Source organism: Mustela nivalis, assembly GCF_964662115.1.
Source record: "Mustela nivalis genome assembly, chromosome: X".
NCBI classification, from domain to species: domain Eukaryota; kingdom Metazoa; phylum Chordata; class Mammalia; order Carnivora; family Mustelidae; genus Mustela; species Mustela nivalis.
Genome location: NC_139040.1, coordinates 17,323,912 through 17,345,922, shown reverse-complemented (window position 1 = coordinate 17,345,922; position 22,011 = coordinate 17,323,912). Strand labels below are relative to the sequence as shown.

Sequence of the window (22,011 nt, the reverse complement as noted above, 5' to 3'; positions counted from 1 at the left end):
AACCTTTTTGCTTTTCAACAGCCCTGTGCCTTTGCCCAGGATTCCAGGGAAAGTCAAAAGTAAAATGTGCATCTAACGCCACATGTAGACACTCGTGCTGAGAAGTGGATTCCCCTAGATTTTACTGACTAAAGTGTCTCCAAACACTGATGAATAAAGATTCAACCTAATGTGATGACAGAACTTTGACAATCATTTGCATATTCTAATGGCTCCTTGGCCATCAGACAGCTCCTTTATAGATCTACGTATGCATTTCCCTAATATTCTCATCTCCAGCCTGCATGACGAGGCTGTGGCTTCAAGGCCTCTGGGCTTGAGGAAACATTAAGAGAACATTACCCTGGGGGCACCTGGGTGGTATAGTGGGTTAAGCATCTGACTCTCGGTTTCGCCTCACATCATGATCAAGGTCCTGATATCCAGCCTGGCACCAGGCTCCACGCTGGGTGTGGAGTCTGCTTGAAATTCTCTCCCTCTCCCTCTGCCCCTCCCACCATGCGCTCTCACTCTCTAAAATAAACCTTTAAAAAAAACAAAAGGACTACATTATTCTCCCATCCAAGTACTAACCAGGCACAACCCTGCTTAGCTTCCGAAATCAGAGATCAGGCACGTTCAGGGTGGTAGGGCCATAGACTGGACTATGTTTTTCTAAAGGGAGTCCTTCAGTTCAAGGTTTGTTCTTGAAAACAAATCACCTCGATTCAACTGGGCCAAAATAAAGAAAAATCCCAAATGGGGTACCACTGAGCAGCCAGGTCTTTAAAATGGGACTCCGCATCTTTAGGAATCCCTCAATAATGTAACTGACCTAGAAAACAGGGGAAAATCTCCATATTTGCTTGTGTATGTTTAAGGAAACTTTGGAAGATATATATAGGCATATACATATACATACATATATGCTTTCTTCCAAATTTTCCATATATATATATATACATACACACACATCAACTAGTAAGCTTAGAGTGTGGGGTAACTGGACAGGTTGGATGTGGGAACAGGAGGAAAACTTTCCCTCTATATCTTTATGTAGATTTTGGTTTTTAAACCCTGTCATAACATTACCTAATGGAAAGCAAAATTAGACAAGTAAATACTACGTGGATTGGCCTTACTGATGGGCTGGAATACCTAGATTACCACAGGTTATCTTTCAGGGATTTTGCACTTCTGTAAAGACTTCCAGAAGAAAATAACTAGGAGATTAAAAGTGAACTTGTGCAATAAAGTGTATCCCAGAATGCACAGGTGTATTTTCCCCACTAGGTTTGAAGTTGAAAAAAATAGTTTTCGGCCCTTGTTCCTTTATTTCAGTGAAGAAAGTTGTATTTGGTAGTTGCGCAGGTGCACAGGTCCGGTCACTGACTTCCCACACTTTAGCTCTGCAAGTGGGTGCATTCTGCAGACACCAAGGGGCAAGCAGAATTTTGCACATCATCATCCACATCTATTTTTATGTCCGTTCTAGAATCACAAACGACAAAATCTTCACGTAAACTGTTAGGTTTCGAACATGCAGGGAATTCTTTGTACTTTTGTCTTTTATCAAATAATAGGTGCTAATTACGGACTGTTTTTGAAATAAAATGTAAATCTGAGAGTCGTTAAAAATGTTTTTTTTTCTTGAGGTACAGGGTGGTAAAGTGTTGGAAAGAAAAAATAATTTCCAAATGACTTTGTAAAACACAAAGTCACATGCTATTAACAGAGACTTTGGAAAAGGCAGGTCTACCAACAAAGCTTTTATTCTACCTCATACTCTGAACTCTTAAGATTTTAGAATATTCAGCTTGCGTTTATTCTTTCTTACGGGGCAGGGGTGGGACAGGGTGCAAGGGTGAGCCTGCCAGCTGCTTAGGAGCCAAGAGTTATCCAGTCAGATCTGAATGGAAAAATCTATGATTTGTTTATTTCATAGTTCAAGTTCAAAAGCAAGAGACAATTTAAATAATAAAGGGGTAACAGGAAAAAATGCAAAGAAAGAAAACAAATCAGTGAGAGTCCAGAAGAACCTTCAAGAATATTTAATTCGGAAAATGTTATTGGTGTAGAGAAGTTGACTGAAAGCAAACAGCTGGGCAGAGTTCAAGGTTTTAAATTAAAAACAACTCACAAGGTCTACGGGGATAACTCTTTGAGCCACATTTTGGAGACCAGATTCATTTCTACCAAGTCAAAGTAATAGCAGTCTAAGCTAAAAAGGAAATTCCTCACAACTGAGGTAGTTACTAAGTATCAGCACATTTTCCAAGTTCTCACAAGGCAGCTTAGCTATTTACAATTCGTTTTTCCTCATACATAAATGGAGCACCTTTTCAATTTTAGGTCTTCTGTGATTTAAAAAAAAAAGAAAACACTTATACACACCAGCCAGAATATGCCTATTTTATTAACATCATGCTTTAATAAATAACTGCATACTTCTAATAAAATTAAGCCTCTGTTTACAACAGCCCCCAATATTCCATGTTGACCATTCTTGAAGAATTTGGTGTGAAAAGCTGAATGAAATGTAGACCCTGAGCTATCAAGTAATTATGTTTCAATATAAAAATAGAGAATTAGTCTAACAACCGAAGATTCAACAGGAACACAAACCACCCCTCCGTGGGTGTTAGCTTCTGTGGCGTCATAGACCTGGCTGCCTAACACAGGAAGAGACTTGCAGGATCTTCCCTCTTTGAAGACTTTCTGGGAACTCCTTTTTAAAGGGAGCTGTTCCATTCTCATGGTTTTATAAGCTGTCATTTGGTAAGGATACAAGGAACGGGGTTGTCTTTGGCCTGGGCCAACAGCTCTGGCCTTTGCCAGATCCCCATGCCACCCCCAGCCACCGCCCCCAGAATTGTGGCTAAGGGTCACCACTAAGCTATTGTCTTCTGGGCTCGCTAGTCCCTCCCGTCCGCCTGCCAACAACGACAACACGTGAAAAAAGCCTGGACCCCCAGACGGCCCCAAGCAGACTTCTTGGCTGACAGGGTAGCACATGGCCGTGACCCACAGCAAGCCCTTTGCCGTTCTGATCAGATGGGCCAGGGGGAGCCAACTCAAGTAGGACACTTTAGAAACCTTGTTTTACAAAAACAGGGATCCCAAACCAGACGCAAATGGACAGACGAGAAGTTTGCTGGAGGAGTGCTGACAGCTGTTTGGGGCACCCAGACTGTACCCCGGTTCTGGCTGGCCCTCAGAGAGTTCCCTATTCTACACAGTGGGTGAAACAAGGGGGACCAAATGAGTTTCTTGGTCACTTATTTCTGCCTTCGGGATAGGAAATCAAAGCAGGTCAGTGTGGACATGAAGACCAGCACACAGCGGCTTGCTAAATTGCTTGGATAAGACACAAAAAGACAAAAACCCACCCCCTAAACTACGTGTGAACGTGTGAGAACTCAGACATCTGGAACGCCTTCTATATTCCTAGGGAGAGTGAACTGAAAAGGAATCTTCTTCTAAGTGGGTTCTGCTCTAAGTATAAGCGGGTTCGAGAAACGGACCTGTGATCTTAGTCTATGTAATTCAGTTCAACCAAGACGAGTATGGTCTGCAGTGTCTTCCAGTCCCCGACTATCGGGGAAGTAGAGCCTTCTTGCATGGAAGCCTGAATCCAACCTACCAAGCGGCTCAGAAGCCCCCTTGTGCCTTCACACTCTGTCCTAACGTAATAATAATAAAAAAAAAATCATATCCACTCCTCTCCAGAGAAGGCAACCCATCAACAGGGATAAATGGACATTTTACTGCTTGTTGGGCTTTTTCTTTTAATAAGATAACATGATAAATAAACCTGCTTCTGTACAGCTATTTAATATTTCAGAAATACGTACATGTTACATGCCAAGAAAGGACCCTGGTTTTCTTGTAAGAAACAAGGTGAGATCATAATTGAAGGAGGAAAAAAAAAACCCACAAACAAAAAGAAAACAAACAAACAAACAAGAGTGATAAAATCACAAATGCACAACTCACTACAGTTCTGTACCTACACTGTTAGCCACGTTTAACATGATTCTGGGAGAGCAGGAACCGCCTTTATACATACAAGTCCCTTTTCCCCACAAAACTGAATGAAAACACAAAGTCGGCATTTTTTAAACCAGTGGCCACATAGTAAAAACTGTACATCGTTGTCCATTCATTTAAAAAGCAAGTCACTAGGATGGTATAAAAGTGATAACCGGTGCCTTTTTAACTTTTTGAAGAGAACTTTTTCTCTACGATTCAGAATTATCTCCACTCTCTCTGCATGACCAGGAGCAAGCTGCAGAAGACAGCGAGAAGGTAGGGCTGGGCCCTGGCAAGGCCGCCAGTGCCGCTGGCCTTATCGATGGCGCTCTTCCCGGAGTGGTCGGTTGCGTTGTACTCAAACTCCGAAGGGCACTGCTGATACTCACAACCACTTCCACTTCCCTCTCCACTGCTCTCATCACCTAGTTTAAAAAAAAAAAAAAAAAGGAACAGGCATTTCATTCCACTTGTTCTCATCACATGGTGGACGAGAACGAGGTGTAAGTTTCAAAGCACAGGTGCTTACTGATATCAAAGAAGTCCACATCGTTCCCATTGTAAGCGTTCTTCATTTTACTGGTCATAACCCGAAGAGCCATGATCTGGCGAAGGATCAGTATGTCTGGTTTGCTGGTGTCCACCTGGACCTCCGGATTACTGCCCTGGTTGGCTAAGCCATTTCCCGTCACCGCGAACAAGTATCTGAAATGGAAAATGACCCCGTTAAGATGATCAGTAAAGCTCAAAGTCGCCGAAGATCAGACAATTCTGCCTTGATTCTAGTATCCCCACTGAGTGCAATTCAGGGGAAAGTTGTCCCATTTCTTGTTTCTCCACTTTGACGGGGACCTTTTGGAAAGCTACTCCTTTTAACGGACGTTGGTGGGTCAGAGTCAAGGGCCGATACAGTGGGGACTTAGGAGAGTTACTGGGTATGGAGGGGTGGCTACATAAGACATCACCCACGAAGAGAATGAGGCCTTTGGCGGAACTGGAGCTTTAAGAGGCCAGGCTGCGGGGCTGAGAATCATAGACATTGAAACCCTGGAAAGATGATGCTACCAGAACCCCGAGTTGCAGTTCTCGTGCTGGACCAGAGCCACCATCTCAGACCTCTGGCCCAGGACTCTCCGCAAACAGCCGGGTGCCTTCCCAAGGCTTGCAGAGCAAAGCCTGTTCTTAGAACATTTAGAAGCCAACCATGCTATTGCTACCCACTGTCACGTACTTCATGATGCCTCCCTCGAGTGACAACTGAGTGGCCCCCGTGCGAAAGGCCTGCGAGGCTCACGTGCAGGGAGACCGCCACCCCACTGCCCGCGCTAACCTGCTCTTGCCTCGCCCGTTCCAGCAGTCGTCCTCGTCGCCGTGGCCGGCGGCCATCCTTTCATCGCTGCAAACGTTGCTGGGCAGAGAGGACCAGAACTTCTTGGCCTGTTTCAGCTTCTCCTTGACATCAGTAACCTCATGGGGGAGGGGGAGGGAAAGAGACCTCTGTAAAAACACGCAACGGCCTACACATGTGTCTTTTGATCATCTCTAAAGTAGCTCCAGAGTGCTAGGCAATTCCTTTTCAACTCGAGTCACAAGAGAAAAACGCAGATCAAGTTTACACAGGAAGAACAAACCCACTCCAGTGAACTAATGGTTGGAATGCAGGCCCCAGGGAGCGGCGCAGACCCACTGTGCACTCTCCCTCTTCCTCGCAGCTACCGTCTGAGGCCCGCCAGCCTCCAGGCCCCGCGGGATGAGGAGACTTTCTCAGGGGATGCCTGCTTCTCCCGCTGCGCCAGGGGCTTCTTGAGAACGAGGAGGCGTCCCATCGCTCTGTGCCTCCCTCTAACGGGCACAGTAGATGCGCCGCGTTTCCCAACAACGTACGGATTTTATGAGCCAGAAAATGAGAGGCAGATTTATGGACATCCACATGCAATCTGCTTGGAAAGTTTCACCTGAAAGACCCGCAGTTGACAGACGTCCAACTAAAACTGCATTTGGAGCAAATGCTTTTGGTTGTCATTAAACACGCCCGTTCCTGCGCCAAAGTGCTCACCAGTCGGTCTAAACTCGTGCCAGCCGCCGTGGTCGGGCGTTCCTCGGGGTGATACGGTCTGAAGCGAGCGCTGAAAGCCCCCTCGGAGATGGAACGGGAGGTCCGGCCGGCCGGGAGGGGTTTGGGGGGCCCACATCCCTGGAAAACCTGCATCGAAGCAAACACGGTCACATTAGGGAAGGTGCGTCCCAAGCCTGGGGTGGGGTCGGGGGGGGGTGAGGGGAGGCTGTGAAGAGGGGTTGGCGGGGAGGGCTCTGCCTCTCTTTGCCAGTTATCCTGCCTTCGTTACCTTCTGAGACACTTGCACACTGTTCTCCTGCATATTCATGATCGCGTCGGAAATCTTCACGTCGATGGGATCCATGACCGCTTCGATGTTGAAAGGACCCTCGAGCCTCTCCGCCACCATCAGCATCGCATCTAACAGGACATTTGGGGAAAAACAATGCGGCACAAAAAGTAAACCGTGAGTTCGGCTGTGGGTCATCAGTCTGCTTATCTCACCCCGTCTTTGGTTCGGGGGGCGGGGGGGGGTGGGTTAGGGGAGAACGCACGCGTCCTGATCAGCTCGGGTTTTTACATCCGTTTCTATGAACACCAAGCTGCATTTAGTCACCGTGTATCACTCGCTCTCTAAAGGGTGAAATGGCCAGGTGGATGCTTTATTCCAGAGAGGAAACCCAATTGGGAACATTCTATTACACTGATTATTCATTCCCGGTGTGTGTCGCTGGCTGTCGCTGTGAGGCTCTGCACTAGCTCCCGCAGACAAACCTGCGGCCGGGGGCACAACAACATGCCACTTCTGCCAGTGACTTCCTGGGATCTTTTCATTTAGGTTCCATTTACAAGACTCAGAAACATAAATCCGTTAAAATCCTGGCATATCATTTGCTTTCTTTTCATTTTTTAAATGAAACCCTTTCAGCTCCTTGAGCGCACAGTTGGAAAGTACAAATGACAGTGTTCCGAGAAATTCTAATGACTTTTCAAATAATGAAAATTTGAAAGATCCAATTTTGTATTAAGATAAACTTCCCATTTCAAACACAAGGGCCTCGATTTAAAGCAAAACGTGTGCCTCTTTTCATTTGGGTGAGGTGACAACAGAAGACACAGTCCGCAAAAAGCCCAGTGTGAGTCTTCGTGGATGACTCTGCGAGTCACCTTGGCCTTCTGGAGGAGTCTAGAATGTTTTAGTACACGTTGAATCTCTTAAACAAAATATGCGGTACTTGTTTTTCTGCCATACATGTTCGTGGGGATATTGAGGCTTAGTACTGTTGGCTGATATTTCCTGGTCAAAATTCGAGGAAACTGGAAATGAGGAAAAGGGTGCTTCACTCTGGACAAGCACTGAACTTTTCCACTTGTCCGCTCTCCTTTTAACTCTGGTGCTTAAGGCCCGGGAGGGAAGGCTCTTTAGGCCCCCGTTATCCACAGTCTTCAGGTAGGCCGAGGATAGCTCCCAGCAAGGAAGGCTAGTTTCCAGAAGCCTCTATGCCCTTCTCAGAGAAGACTGCAGGCCACCACCATCTTCTACCTCAGCTTTCTGGTGTAAAGGACTTTGGGCAGCAGCCTGTCCATGAAACCCAATTTGATCATCCACCTTTCACCTTCCACCTAAAACAGACCCAACACAACAGCCGAAGGCATAGGGGTCATTTCTCTAACAGATTTCCCTGAAACGCACTTTTTTTGAAAAGCAGTCACAAATGAAGTTTCAGACTGCATTGTGGTAACGCTTCCTACCTCTTAGTAAAGGCTGCCGGCATGAACACAGCATCGTACCAGAGGGGAAATTGCTTCTGATGATGGGCTAGCAAAGGGAGACTTGTAAACAAAGTCGAGCATCGCTTCAACGTGTTCATCCTTGTCAAAGCGTCAAGGACTGCCACGTCCAGAAAGCACATTCTTTGTAGAGGAAGTTGCTTGCTCCAAATAAAAATATTATGAATAGACAGATAATCAACATCCAAAATGCAGAGGTTTAAGCAAGGGTGGGGGATCCAGTGCATTTTGGAACTACTCATTCCCCTACTGGTGAGGAAAGGCGGATCACTAATGTGTTTGTGAAAGACTGAAAGGAAACATAAACCCGATTCTTCTGGCTGTTTGGCGTCTTTGTCAACTCTGGGAATGGAGGGAAGCCGGGCCTTTGTTGGGGCCGGTGCCATGGCGTCCTGCACAGGGCGGCTGAGGAATGCAGAGAGTGGCCCCTCCACCCCTGGGGGGGAGTCCCGCTTAGCTTTCAGTGCAGCCCTCCCTACAAGTGGCCAGCCCCGATCAGAAGCCCTGAGGGAGAGCCGAAGATGGTGAGTCCAGGCTAAAGGTCTCTTATTTCCAGGATATCTGACCGGTCCCTGCCTCCTGCCGGCAGCCCTGACACCCCAACATCCCAGCATGGAAGTCCTGCAGGCCACAATGTGCGACACGAGTCAGGCTGGCTAGGCGTCAGGTGAAGGTTAAGGCAAACCACAGTACATGACGGAAAGCAAGGTGCAACTGAGCAGCATTTAAGCTCGTCTGGAAACTGACTTCATCCCGGTGGTGGCGGTGAGGAGTATTGCGTTGACCTTCTGAGCCAGCCTCTTACAAAACCGAGTCTGGGGTGTTCCAACTGTTTGGATCCATCTGGATCAAGGCTGGTAGCAACTCAAGAGAGGGAAAGGAGGACACAGCAGCAAGAAGGCAGATGTGGAAAACTGAGCCTGTCTCTTCGGGGGCCTGGTCCAGCCACAGGCTTTTGGCGCTCAGGCTATGGGCAGGAGGTCATCCCCGCCCGTCCACAGGGAATCCCCTTCACACCAGGCAAACTGAATCCTTTCGCGCTGTGCCGCCAGGACTCACAAACCCCCGTCTTCAGGCTCACGACCCACTGGGAAAACAAAAGGCAGTTTCCCGACTTAACCCCAAGATCTGATTTTAAAGAAGTTGGGGAAAAAGCGCCCATCACCATTCGTTAACTGCAGTCGTTTAAAGGGGAAAGAAAAATTCTTTGCGAAGGGAAAAAAAAAAGAACTTAGAGCAGAGGCATGTAAATTGGGACTGAATTCTACAACCACAGAGCAAATTAAACCCTGGTGAAAATTCATAAAAAAGCACTGGCGATTAACAATGTCTGTTACCCCTGGCCTGTGAGATCAGCTTATGGGACAGAAAGAATAAAATATCCATTAAAAATTAAGTTTAGATACAATTATATACCTCATCCCTCCAAGGAGGATCATTTCAAAGAACTGAGGAAAATGGATTCAGAAATCCTATCAATTTCCACTCAGGTTTAATTCTGTTTCTTGAAAGAGAACAAACGTAGTTTTTTTTAAAACTCTCAACAAGAACAACCACCGCAACTCACTCCTCCTTGCTTGAAAACATTAATTAAGTGAGCCACAGTGCAGTTTTGATTTGACGTGGATCTGCAAACTCTTTGGGAAAATGTTTAAAAAAAAAAAAAGAGCATGAGAGAATTTATATTTTAATACAATGAGTTACAGTTTCTGCCAGACACGTTGGAACAAGACAACAGTGCAAGGAACATGGCCCCCTGCCCCTCACTCGTGACCAGTCTCGTGACCAGTCCGTAGAAAGGTTGGCAAGACTCGGGGGCTGTCACTCTGCACTGTTTGTATGGCGAATTCTCCGCCTTTTCCTGGAGAACGAGCACATTAGATGCTATAAAGTTAAAAGGCGAACCAATATTTACAAAAATGAATTTAGCAGAAGGGAACTTCAAATGTGGCATCTGGGTTGTGGGGGGGGCGCGGTGAGGGTAGGATTGAAAAATTGAAAATTGAAACATCAACTTCCGATCTGGAAATGCCATGAGCTTTTATTTCCCGGGGTTGGGGGTGGGGGGAGGGAGGGAACAATTTTAAAGCCACAATTTCTCCCATGGCTTCCTTCTGGGCAGAGCCTGATGTGGGGCTCAATTCCAGGACCCTGGGATCATGACCGGAGCCGAAGGCAGAGGCTTTAACCCACTGAGCCACCCAGGCGCCCCCTCTGGCTACCCTTTCACAGGTCTTCTCACTTAGAGCTATTTAGGCTACAATTGTGTTGAAGTGCTTAACAGTCATATGTCTCTCTCTCCGCCCACCTCACACCCCACCCCGTCAGTGTTCTCAAGAATCTGTTGGAGCCAATTTATTGATGCATTTGCAAACAGAGTTAATATAGTAATTAGCTCTCATGTAGACTAAAAAGTAAGAAGCCTTCTCTCCCGAGTCCAATCCCGTGTCCGAAAGGTGACAACAAATTGCACACACGTTCCCATGACGTGAACAAGGAAGTGAAAAACAAGTGCTTCTAAAGCCACTTATGTTCTGCAATTACTCAAACGTGACTGGGCGCTGGAGGAAGAGCTCCGTTTCGTGAGCCATTTAGGTGTGTGTGTGTGTATGTGTGTGTGTGTGTGTGCGCGCACACGCGCGTGTACAGCGCCACTAGCACAGAGGACCAGGAGCCCCCATGCCCATCATGGAGCTTTCAGGACTAAGCTGTGCGTTAAGGGCACATCAACAAACTCGACGGCCAGACCTGTAAGCAATCCTTAAATTGTCCTTTCCCACTGGTGCTGATGAATCCTCTTGGATTACACTGCTGTCTGAGCTGCCTAGAGCACTCGGGTTACTGTGAAATCCTCTGGAGAAAGAGAACCCCTAGATTCCCTCCCAGTCAGGTTTCACTTGGTTCAAACATCCAACGGGCATCGGGCCACTATATAGAAGGTTCGGTCCCAGGGTGACAGGTGATTTCAAAGTTCAGTCAGTAACGACCATACTCTAGCATTTACAGTGACATAAGCCTATGATGAGTAACTAAAACAGACCTTTCGGGGAGGAAATGCCAAAAAGTCACATTCTCTTTCTGATACCTTGGTATTTGCTAGGTCTGAAGTCTTCCATACCAGCACCATCAGTTCAAGGGAACACTTACCTGTAGAATGGTGCAAACTCCAAGTACATGTAGAACCCTGGCATCCCATAAATAAGGCACAGAAAAACTTTCATGGACGATAATTACAATATTCCCCGTGCCTGGAAGCTGAGCTCTCTCTGGTGACACAACTCCCTCCCTCACTCACCTATGAAATTGTTCCATTCAAAATCAAGATCGCCTTGGTTGGCCAGGCAGCCTCTCATGATGTTGGAGCAGTAGTTGTAACACGGCTTCACACTCACGAGCCCCTGGCAGTGGGAGCAGTAGGTCATCTTGAGCAAGGCCTGGGTACACTGGGCTGTGGGATTGACCTAGTTTGGGGGAAGACAAATACAGTGGTGAGGCAGCAGTAACAGATGACTTTGAAGGTTTGGCCATGAATTCGACTTAGAATGAGCTGGGATGGATAACACCGAGCAGGCCTGGCCTGTTACTTGTAAGAGGCAGATTAGAGAGAAGGAAAGGGTATGCTGGGAAGAAGGTGGGTGGGGAGAGAGGGAAGAACACCACTTGACCCTTAATAACCCAGGGACACACACTTCACACCCCGGAGACGCCCATGCTCCCTCCGTCCGCTCTCTCACTCACGCTCACTCTCGCTCATTTTATGTGGCTCAATTGTTCTGAAGTCCTAAAGTCCTCGTACACACACGGTTCCAGGATCAGCCAGGAGACACAGGCGGAGAGACGACCTTCTCCTGCCCACTGTGCATGGCCTGCTGTGGCCCCTACCACCAGTGTCTTCCTTGGGCACTTAGCCCACCAGCATCGAGGTGTAGCAGAGTCCCTAGGGTGTGATCCCTTCAACACCAGTAGCTGTGCTGAAGGCAAATCTCAATGTCTTCTGCGGGCAAGAACGTGAATACAGGGCGCCAGGGTGGCTCAGTAGGTTAAGCCTCTGCCTTCAGCTCAGGTCATGATCTCAGGGTCCTGGGATTGAGCCCTGTGTCGGGATCTCTGCTCAGTGGGGAGCCTATTTGTCCCCCACCCCCGACTTCCTCTCTGCCTACTTATGATCTCTGTCAAATATATAAAATCTTTTTTTTTTTTAAAAAAGAACATGAATACACTTAAACTTGGGCTGAGGTGAAGCCCTTCTGAGGCTTGGGAACAGTAAAGCAGAGTGCTCAGGCAAGGCTCAATGGAAGAGAGGAGACTTTGGTTACACTGGGGAGAAAGGGTTGGGTTTAACTGGCCAGCTGAAGGAAGACCACCACCACCAGGGAGAAGGCCAAGTGCCTGGGGTTGGCTGCCCAGGAAGGACTGTGTGCGTGGCCAGAACTGAAAGGCACACGAACACCAGGCAGAAACAGATACTATTGGGCAGTTCATGAGGAAGGGAAGCCACAAGGGTAAAAGTGGTACTGGCCACCCTCCACGGAGAAAAGAGGCTTCTTGTCCCCTTCCGCTTCTCTCCAGGGACACTGAGGCACACAGGAGCGCAGGCCACCTGCCCTGCATCTTCATCAGTGCGTAGGAAGGATGGTGGCCAGCCATCACGCCCCGCACTGGCAGCTACCCTGGGGGTTCCCGCCCTCCTGTTCTTTCCGCCCCGCCCTCTGCTTTCCCAGTCGTTATCAAAGGATTAGTGCATTCCCCTCTTATCAGTACCCACCAAGGTCCTGAGCAAACTTATGATAGCAGATACCAGGCAGGGAACAGATGCTGGGATGAACTTCACCTGCCGTGGAGTGTGACTTGGGACACTGCTTATCAACACTACCCTTCGGAACAGGAACAAGGGATGAGAACTGTCAGGAGGAAACCTGAACACCATTGGCTCCTATCTGATGGACACACACAGCCCGCCTGGTATCCCCACCAGAAGGCCAGCCTGAAGCGGGTGGGGCCGGAGCCTCCAACAGCGAGGCGCTAATTGTGTAGGTCAAAGTCAACACCCCCTCCCAAGAAGGAGGATTTTGCCGCTGCAGTTTGAACCCAGGCCCAAATGAGTCTTTTCATTGTGCTTTAATGGGCAGTGAAATCTTGGCTACCTGATACCCTGGGGGGGGGGGGTGGCCAGTCTGGAGGTCTAGATTTTCTGGATAACCAAAAGTTCACTCTTTTATAGTCACCAATAGTTAGGACTTCAACACCTGCCCGTCCTACCCCCTCAGTTTACAGAGGAGCACACAAGCCTGGAGGCAGGAGGTGGTTGGAAAAGCCCAGGAGCGCAGAAGTCAGGGTTGGGAGGGGCCTTAGAGGTCACACCGTAGGACTCTCACATTTAAGAGATGAGAAAAGCGAGGCCACACATTTCCCAGACAGATCACGTTTCCCTGCCTTCTTCAGCACAGGCTGTGAAACTCTCATCTTGGGTACACTTGTTTTCCCCTCCATTGCTAAGGTTCAGTTCCACATTGACCATACCGCTAACTGGCTGGATTTCAGAGAGGTGAAGAGTTAGTGGGCAAATGCCTACGAGAAACTGGAGAAGAACCTGTGGCATTTGTTGGATACTCTGCTTCAGCAGAAACCATGCCCTACTACGGAAACATGCACAAAGCTCAAGTGTCAACAACTAATCACTGAGCACCTATCTCGTGTTGGGGATTATTCTGGAATGTACTTGTGATTAGGTAGCAAGCAGGAATCTCTGTATTAGAGCGGGGAACCTGCTCTCGAAAGCACAAACACATTCCAAAATGGTATGGGCCTGTAGAAAATAAGCAAAAAATCTAAAATCGTGGTAGTTTTATTCAACAAATGCGCCCCTCCCCCCTCCCCCCCACCAGCTTTCTTTTCGTAACTCTTCATGGTCCGCTTTATTCTTTGTTCCACTCTAAGTCAAATCTGTGTTGCAGCAGGCCCGGTCAGCACAGGTTGGTGTCTGCTCAAGGTTTAAAGCCCCGGACCAAACAAAATGACACAGTAGAGTTTTATTAAAGGAAGATTATGAAACTGGGTTTGGCGGACAGTTTCCACTTCGTTCGCTGGCTAAGTACTGGCTCGTGCTCTGCATGTGACCAGTTGTCTAACTACTAAAAACGATCATGAAGAACTCAGCTATAACATGTTATGGAAATACTAAATGCTGGAACTGAGAAGAGAGATGGGCAAGTTTTAAGAAAACAGCGATGGGCAAGGACATGCACAATACCCAGCTGGAGAAAATCAGACTCAAGTCTTTGGCCTCAGGACCACTACCTACAGCACTATGCATGACTTCACATTATTCAGATTGGGAAACAAGATCCTTGTGTGGGAATGAGGCTCTGGCACAGAGAAGCATCGTGGTTTTTTTTTTTTTTTTTTTTTTAATTTCATTAGAGAGAAAGAGAGAGCAAGCCTAAGTGAGTGGGAGGGGCAGAGGGAAAGAGAGAAGCAGGCTCCCCGCTCAACTGACTGAGCCACCCAGGTACCCCTGAAGAATGATTTTAACACAGTCAGGAAATGTTAAGAAACAGGGGTCCCCTGTGATGTTCACCCCCAAGATGTACCAATAATGTGACCACCCCCCCAGGCCTTAGGTCTAGGTCCCCAATCTCATGGACCCAGCCAAGCTCAGGATGGCAAACCCAGGATGCCAAGAACCACTTCTCCTTTTTGGCTCTGGAGTACCCAGTGGAGAAACAAAATGGTTGCTTATCTTTGAATCCTCAAGGCCTTCATTCTGGGGCTTTGTTTATTTTGAACAGAAACTCAAGTACAGGGGCACCTGGCTGGCTCAGTTCATGAGCCCAGGGTCCTGGGATGGAGCCCTACGTCAGGCTGCCTGCTCAGAGGGAACTCTGCTTCTCCCTCTGCCTCGGTCTCTCCTCCCACTCGTTTGCAAGCTCTCTCTCAAATAAATACAAACCCTTAAAAAATTAGAAATTAAAAAAAAAGAAAGAAACTCAAGTTCATTCACATGTCACTCCCTCGTAAACCTCAAAATCAATTGTTGGAGTCCCTAAAGAACCTACTAAAGTACATTTATGTGGGGACCCAAGTCCAAGTGGTAGATCCTGCACGTGGGGATTAACACAAGGGGCAACTATACTCCAAGGTCGCCTTTTAATCGTCATATATTGATGCTCTGTGGCCCAACATGCCGCTTAAAATGTTCAACATAATTATTCCTTTGCGCCACAGCTCTTGACTAACATTTGAGGTTTTCCTTCTGTTTAGAAGCCTCTGTTGAGCCCCAATGCCAGTAGGATGGGGGGGGGGGGGTTATGAGTGCTTTGCTAAAAGGCACACGTTTCAGACCTCTCTTACAGAGTAGTTATTTCTCTAAATGACATTTAGAAACAAAGGAGGCAAAACTGTACTGTACACTCCTCCCTTCCCCCTCTGAACCACTAACACAAAGAATGAATCCATGGTCTCAGGAAAAAATGTTTATTTTGCTTCTATGGTTTCACGATCATGAAGAATCTTCATGTCAAAACCAAAGAGAAGGATATTCTACGTCAGAATTGCCTGTCTACTGAGAGCTTTTATTGATGTTATTGATATATAATAGTTAAAACAAACTTACTATGTATGTGCCAGGCTCTCTTCTAAGTACTTTGCATGTATTAACTCATTTAAGTTTGCATGTATTAACTCGTGTATTAACTCATTTAAGCCTCCCGATAATCATATGAGAGGCATATTATCATTTCATTTTACATGAGAAAGCAGGGGTCAAAAGAGATTAAGGGACTCACAGGAGATCTTCAAGGGCAGGGCCAAGATTTGAATGTGGCCATTTTGGTTCTAGAGCCCATGCCCTGGGCTTCCTTGATGTGCATCGGAATGGCTTCCTTGAGTAACTGCATTTCAGGAACAATGAAAAGAAACTCGAGGGCAGCACATGGAACGTGGTCCTTCTCCGTAGGGACCCGGACCTAGCACAGGGGAACCACACACAGCGAACGCTCAGCTAGGAGGCTGGATGGTTTTCTGGCAAGAATTTGCGGTTTTCAAATTTAGTGACCAAATGAAATCATTTTTACGTTGGAGGGCAAGTTAGGATTCACCCACATGGCGGATGTGCTTGACTAGACCCCTTGGATGAGATGACATACTGTTTAATGAACAACAAGGACTTACTCAGCCAATGCTCTATCTTCACAATGGGTCGAGATACCACAGGGATGGGGGGGGATATATATATATATGTGTGTATATATATACACATATATATATATATACACATACATACATACACCACCCACCGGCTCCTGCTCACAGAGAATTCAAAAGCTCCAGTAAACACTGTTGCCCAGAGAGAGAAAAAAAGAGCTCACTTAAAAATGCCAGCAAACAGTACATCTATCTCACCAAAGTTTTAATATTTTGAAAGACTTGGGGGGTTATGCAGTAGAGGTGATTAATTTCTACTAAAAAGTGGGATGTTATGTAAGAAAAGGGGTTTGACATTATTTATGTAAGAATGAGGTGGTCTGACTTGTTTAGTTTGGGGGGACAGTACAGTAGAAACGGGATATCCTCTGGACTCAGTACTTCTTCTCTATGTCCCCAAATCAAAATCTATCTAAGTTACTGACCCATAATGACAAGATATTAACAGCCAATCTCCAAGTCTTATAAAATCCTGCAAGACTGATCAAGGTCTTTCTAAGCATTGAAATGCCTTGGGATTTTAGGAGGCTGTCTATGTTTCACAGTTTAAAAAAAAGTCAGTAGGAGTGTGGGGGGAGCGGGGGTTAGAATCCTCATTTCCCTTTTGTGAGACACTCATTCCTGCCCCCCAGTAGACATCTGCACACCATTTTTGCTATAAAAAGACTCTACAGAAAAGTCTCCTTCCCTGCAAAGACTTTTAATATAGATCGAGACTTTCTACTCAATAACCTGCATTTTCTAACCACCACATTAAAAACTACTGCAAGCGGCCTGGAAAAGGAAAACTGCTGGAGAAGACCTCTCCGTGCAGCCTGGATTTCATTTTGGTAATTCCGAACGAGCCTTAAGCCACACTGCACAGTGATGGCAGTCAACACACTGCACTCAAGTTAAAAACACATTTCCTTTTAGTTTATTCTAATCCCTTACATACATTTGCTGCAACATTTTTTTGGTCTGCAAAGCCAATAGCCCCAAACAAAAAAGACCTAGATTTTCTCTGTTGCTTGGTAACATAAGCACCCAATAAAAATAAGGGGAAATATTTCCCCAAATTATGGGGGTAAAAAAAGATAGGAGACCCAAACATGCTGTGAGATGTGATGAGTTTATTCAACAACTTCCTAGGGTTGTTTTTTTTTTAAGATTTTATTTATTTATTTGAGAGAGAGACAGAGTGAGCAAGCGAGCAGGCAGAGGAAGAGGGAGAAGCAGGCTCCCCACTGAACAGGGAGCCCGAAGCAGGGCTCAATCTCAGGACCCTGGGATCCTGACCTGAGCCGAAGGCAGATGCTTAACCAGATGCTTAACTGACTGAGCCACCCTTGTGCCCCAACAACTTCCCAGTTTGAATTCACTGCACACACACAAAGAAAGAAGGATGAGATGTTCCTAGTGCCCTGATAACAGAATTTTAAAGACATAACAAAATATGTGGAACAAACCAGGGCCCATTCAGGAGTATTTGTCCATGTGCTGTAGATAGAACTGAAGCATCCTTATATTAACCGTTAAAAAAAAACTTTTTTAAAAAAGAGAGATTTTTGTCCTGAGAGCACGCTGTCTCAAGTCCTTAACCCTTTCCACCCGGTCCTGCCGAGCCCCACTTCCTCCCCCACTATCAGTTAGAGTCCCACCTTCCTCTTCTGGTTGTTTAAGGTTATGAGTGTAAACAAATACTCAGGGTTGAACAAGTGTCTACACCCAGCTTCTTAAAAGCTTTTTGGATAGAACTTTATTACAATGTACATTTATAATGATGCAGGAAATGGCAAAATAACTTGTGTAGTACTCTTATAGGTGCTGGGGCACTGAGAACAGACGGGATCAAAGGGCGGGTGGTGGGGGAGGGGGATGGAAATTGCAGGACAATCACTTAGACATCACAATGGTAAGGAACTGCTTTCTAATTATAGCCCCTGGAGTTTGGGGTGGGGGAGTAGACATAGTCCCATTATGTCAGTGTTAATTGAAACCATGAGAATGCAACTCTCTTTGGCACAGGAGCTATTCATTTTCATGGTGCATGGAACCACTCGTGCATTCTTCAAAGACCGCAACAGACTTCACCCTTCCAGGCAAAACTGCTGCTAGAGCAGGTAAATAAGCAATGCATCATGAACCATGACAAATAACGAAGGGCTAAGTCATACGGAGACGTATAGTGCCAGGGTGCTCTTGAACCATTTGTTGTTCATTAAAGGGACTTTTCTGCAGTTGCAATGGTAAAGCTCAGTGGAGTAAGCTGCAGTCACCCCATGTTTGGGCCCAAAATATCTGAAGCAAGGCAAGGATACTTGGACTGAGCCATGACTTTCCCTTGAAGTTAAGCTTAGCTTACTGGTGCCAATGGCCTTTAAAAGGCTTAGTGATAATCAAGTCATTGCTCAGCATTTACCTACAACCCTTGTGTGGCAAAAGTAATCTGGAAGAACAGGGCATCCACTTCCAAAGAGAAAGTGGGAACATGTTTTAAGTAGGCGGTAACTAAGCCAAGACCCCAGTGCTTCTCATACTTGACTTTCAGAGACATCTTTGTAGATGAGGCGGGTGAGGTCTTTAATGTTCTCCACTGAGTGGTCTTTTCCAAGCCCAAGGTAATTCATTCTACTTGACACCAGAAGAAGGAATGTCTAGTTCTTCAGTTGTTCTAGTCCCGCCTGCAGACCACCCTTGGACAGCAACTGCAGACTTTGCTTCCAACATGTACAACTTGAAATAAGGCTTTGATAGTCAGATCATTTACTGTCTTCCCCATACTACGGTATTAAAATCTATTTGGTAGTCATACTCCAGAAATTAACGTTAATAAGTATTTCCTCAAATATCCAAGTGCTCCTTACATAATTCTAGCCAGAAACATTGCATAGATGAGAAATTTTTCAATAATTTGTGTTTTAACTCCTGTAGAAATTGACCTGATGCCTGAGTATCTTATCCTTGTGTCATTTAGATAGCATGACCCAACTTAGTCGGACGGTTTGATTTCAAATCCGTCCTTAAGTCTAGAAGAAGCTCAGTAGGGAAGCAAAACAGTACTAAAAAGTTTCCAGTTACAAATTCAACTTTTCAAGTAGACACAAAAGAGTATTTTTAACTAAACAATTGGCAAGCAATGTTTACTCAAAGTAAATTAAGCCTTATACCTTGTATTCATTGTATTCTCATATAACTACACAAACATCTCTTACGCCGATATTAGAAAATACAATGAACATAGACTGCAGATCAATTCTGAAGCAAATTTAGGGTTCTATTTAGAAAGGAACTTTCTCAAACAACTTAACAATACTAAGGTGCACAGGAAATCTCTTGCTAAAAAAAAAAATTCATACCAGAAAAAAACACCAGAAATTGTGACTCTTTTGTTCTGAGTCACATACTCTTTATTGTATAGTTAAGCGGGTTTGAATTTTATATACAAAAGCCAATCTTATGGATTTCCCACCATGAATTCTGAGAACCATGTCAAGAAGAATGGGACACGGGGAAGCCACAACTGCTCCCTTCTCCCTACCCTGGGGGGCGGGGTAGGATGGACAACAGCAAGCCTTCTAAGCCCTTGACTTTCTAAATCTGCAGTGAGGGGACCTGAGTGGCTCAGTGGGTTGAGTGACTGACTGCCTTTGGGCTCAGGTCATGATCCTGGAGTCCCGGGACCAAGTCCCACATCAGGCTCCCTGCTCAGCAGGGGGTCTGCTTCTCCCTCTGACCTTCCACCTCTCATGCTCGCGCTCTCATTCTCTCTCTCCCAAATTAATAAAATCCCTAAAAAATAAAATAAAAATAAATAAATCTGCAATGAAGGGTCTCTAAATCACTTCCTTATTTCATCTACTGCCTTCCACCATGAGCTGGAGTTTCTGGAACCTCAGCTCTCTGAAGCGGGGCTCCCACCTAGCAAAGTGAAGTGAACCAGACTTCTGTTGGTTTGGTCTCCTCTTCACAAGAACTGAAAGAGGGATGGCTAATGGAAAGCAACCATTTTTTAGATGCTTGCAAAGGACATTCTACTTCATGCCTTTCTCTCTGGCTTAAGTGTCTGCGCGCGTGCGCGCGCTCTCTCTCTCTCTCATTCAAAGCACACAGCCCTGCCTCCCTGCCTGTTCAGCTGAGGATGAACACAAGGACTTGTTGGTGTGTTAGGTGAGCTACCATGGAAACAACTGTGCCTTGTTTCAGGGATCTGAGATGAGCATCTGGAGGATTCCTAATGATTGCTGAGGTTGGCCAAAGTTCAGGAATCAGATTATTCCTTTAATTATAACCATCACCGCCCCCCCAACTTGCTCTCACCCACCTAAGGAGAGTATCAGGAAAAAAAGGAGTCAACAAGAACATGTTGGAAAGAACTGGCATTCCCTGAGAGTTCAGGTGCCTGGAGATGAGAGGGAATACACAGACCTGACAGAATAAAGGCGACCAATCAGCTAAGCCTCCTTTCTCACCCAGTCTTGGGATGGAACATCCTAGAAACACCTACTTCTGATGGTACACAATTCTTTAGAATCTCACCTTCACTGGACTAACCTCAAAGTTTCTTCTCTAACTAGGGTAACGCGGAAGCCTGGTCTGCTCAAGGCAGCCCTGATTGCCTCAAACGTAGCGGCACATGCCGTCTGGGTGGGACAGCTAATAAGAACCTCGCGGTTTAGACAGCAAGCATCCTGGTTTGGACCATACATTCCTTGGTCACCCGAACTCTCACGAACTCTCTCATAGGCCATCAGATTGATATTCCAGTTGTCTGACCACTCCCTTCAGGCCTCAAAACAAGGAGCTGCTTATCCTTCTGTCTGCAAGTTTTTGAGCGAACAGATTATAATCTGGCTTTTCCTTGGAGAGCTGAAATGTAACAGCACCAAGATCAGTCTTCCTAAGGTAACGTGCCCCAGATTACTGTTTCTTTGCTGATATCAAGTCACGGAAGGGTAAGAGGAAGAAAGGCCTTCAGGAAGTTTTCAAATTTCATTTTTTTTTCTGGGGGAGCAGGGACTGAAGATCCAGAGAACTTTTTCCTCCCTTGAAATCTTGCTCAAAACTCTGCTTTGAGGGGCACCTGGGTGGCTCGGGCAGTTAACTGTACAATTCTTGGTTTGGGCTCAGGTCATGATCTCAGGGTCGGGAGATGGAGCCCTGTGCCAGGCTCCACACTAGCAGGGAGTCTGCTCTAGATTCTCTCTCCCCCCCCTCTGCTTGCTTTCTCTCTCTCTCAAAATAGATAAATAACATCTTAAAAACAAAACAAAATAAAACAACCCTCTACTTTGAAAAGCGAGAATAGCAAAGCTTCTCTGGTGCGGCCCGGAGGGAAAGGCACAGAGGCGAGTTTCTGATCCAGGAAGGCTGCACCCATCTCCCTTGCCTCTCCTCTCTGGAAGGAGGCCCCTGAACGACCTCCTTAGCTGGCTTCAGAGAACACTGTTCAGTTCTTTTACTTTACAAATGACGGAAATGTGCCCCACTGCACCTGCCCTTGCCTACCCAGTACGATTTTCATTCTGACCATTGGTAACCCTTTATATAAACAAAGCTGCAAGTCAAGAGCACGGGGCACCCACTAACTGTCATAAAAAGCTCTGCCTTCTAAAGAGCGCTAAGTACACCTTAAAACAAGGAAACCCATACTAACGCATGTTCAATATGGCTCTAGACTGTAAGGTGGGGGCCCCAAACCCAGTCACTCAAAGCAAACAAACACGGAGCCCCCCTGCTTCTTTCTCTGGAGGGGAAGGAGAACAGGAGCTGAAGAGCATGGCCATGGTAGACCCACTTTGGAAAATTAAGATTCCAAAGTGAACATGCATTCTGCTTCCAATAATCGCTACCAGAGAAAGCACTGGAAAGAATGACATTTATGGGATGGTGTTCATCACAGCACGGTCCCTAACTCCAGGATGTACCTGTATCAGAACAAAGTGTGTGAGGGAAAGGCCAAGAGAAAGAAG

At 46.2% G+C, this 22,011-nt stretch overlaps 1 protein-coding gene across 1 annotated transcript in view; it reads right to left on the bottom strand.

Moving 5' to 3' along the window:
* Nucleotides 1-2,015: 2,015 nt before the first annotated feature.
* Nucleotides 2,016-22,011, bottom strand: part of GPC4 (glypican 4) — a 107,145-nt gene continuing 87,149 nt past the window's right edge. Inside the window, exons 4-9 of the mRNA XM_082716735.1 lie at nt 11,154-11,319; nt 6,357-6,487; nt 6,068-6,214; nt 5,342-5,478; nt 4,541-4,716; nt 2,016-4,436 (exon numbers count right to left, since the gene is read on the bottom strand). Of these exons, the coding sequence (XP_082572861.1) occupies nt 4,234-4,436; nt 4,541-4,716; nt 5,342-5,478; nt 6,068-6,214; nt 6,357-6,487; nt 11,154-11,319 (960 nt within the window). The 3' untranslated portion in view covers nt 2,016-4,233. The remainder of the gene's footprint in view (nt 4,437-4,540; nt 4,717-5,341; nt 5,479-6,067; nt 6,215-6,356; nt 6,488-11,153; nt 11,320-22,011) is intronic.